At 46.7% G+C, this 1,228-nt stretch overlaps 1 gene segment (V, D, J or C); it reads right to left on the bottom strand.

Annotated features, from left to right (window-relative positions):
- Nucleotides 1-304: 304 nt before the first annotated feature.
- Nucleotides 305-787, bottom strand: LOC129674399 (immunoglobulin heavy variable 3-23-like). The segment is given in 2 exon segments: nt 305-615; nt 712-787. Coding segments are annotated over 2 exon segments (357 nt in total).
- Nucleotides 788-1,228: the final 441 nt, after the last annotated feature.

The following is a 1,228-nucleotide window of genomic DNA, read 5'->3' as shown; positions in this document are numbered from 1 at the left end:
TGATTTTATTATGAATAAATCTGCTACAAACATGGATGAGCAAATGTTCTTATTGTGTACTTGAGCATATTTTGGATATAGGCCTGTTTTGTATATATGCCTAGGAGTTGTATTATATACTATACATGTAGAGAAAATCCCTGTGGACAGGCAGGCCAAAAACAGAGTCCAGACCTCCATGTCCTCCAGGACTCTCTGAACAGGCTGAAACTCTTGTCACCCAGAGCTCTGTGCTCTCCGCGCCCCCTGCTGGTCATGAGCGCCCTGCAGGGAGGTTTGTGTCTGAGCTCTCAGTTATATTCACTCACTGTGTTGCACAGTAGTATGTGGCCGTGTCCTCAGACCTCAGACTGTTCATTTGTAGGTACAGGGTGTTCTTGGCGTTGTCTCTGGAGATGGTGAATCGGCCCTTCAAGGCGTCGGCATAGTAGATGGTACCACTATCACCGCTAATGTACGCGACCCACTCCAGCCCCTTCCCTGGAGCCTGGCGGACCCAGTGCATGCTATAGTCACTGAAGGTGAATCCAGAGGCTGCCCAGGAGAGTTTAAGGGACTTTCCAGGCTGCACCAAGCCTCCTCCAGACTCCATGAGCTGCACATCACACCAGACACCTGCAAACACAGAGACTGATGGTGAGAAATATGTCAGCAAAACAACTTTTCTTCTCATGTCTACACAGCATACACAATCTCATCTCCATAACTGACCTTTAAAAATTAAGATAAGAAAAACCAAGCTAATCCCCCAGTCCATAATGAATGGTCTGTGGTCAGTGCTGATCACTGAATGTTAGGACCTGGGAATCCAGGGCTGGGCTCCTCTGCCAGAGCTGCAGGGTCAGGGCAGGGCTGGTTTTCAAGGGCACAGAGAAGCCTTATTTGCATGTCTTCCTGCTGTAGCTGCTCTGGAGTTGGACCTGGGGAGAAGACAGTGCTCAGAGCAGATATGAGAAATCAAATATTGATGACAGTTATAGAAATCGACACCGTAAGGTAGCTCTGTGTATACCCTTTTCACGTTATGGATTCACCACACTTAACTTACTCCCTTTATCAGCAAATGCAGATAACACGCTGTGTTTCCTAACTGTCTTGTCTTCTGAATATTAATGTGAAATTAATATCACCACACACAGTTGTGATTCCATGTTTGGGCTCAATGTCTCCCTCTTTCTGCAATGGACGTGGCTTCTGCCTGATCTGATTTTGGACAGTGTCAGAGTTA

This window comes from Psammomys obesus, unplaced genomic scaffold (assembly GCF_907164565.1).
Source record: "Psammomys obesus unplaced genomic scaffold, mPsaObe1.curated_primary_1811, whole genome shotgun sequence".
NCBI classification, from domain to species: Eukaryota; Metazoa; Chordata; class Mammalia; order Rodentia; family Muridae; genus Psammomys; species Psammomys obesus.
Note: the sequence above shows the minus strand (reverse complement) of the source record. Positions and strands in the feature narration are given on the sequence as shown.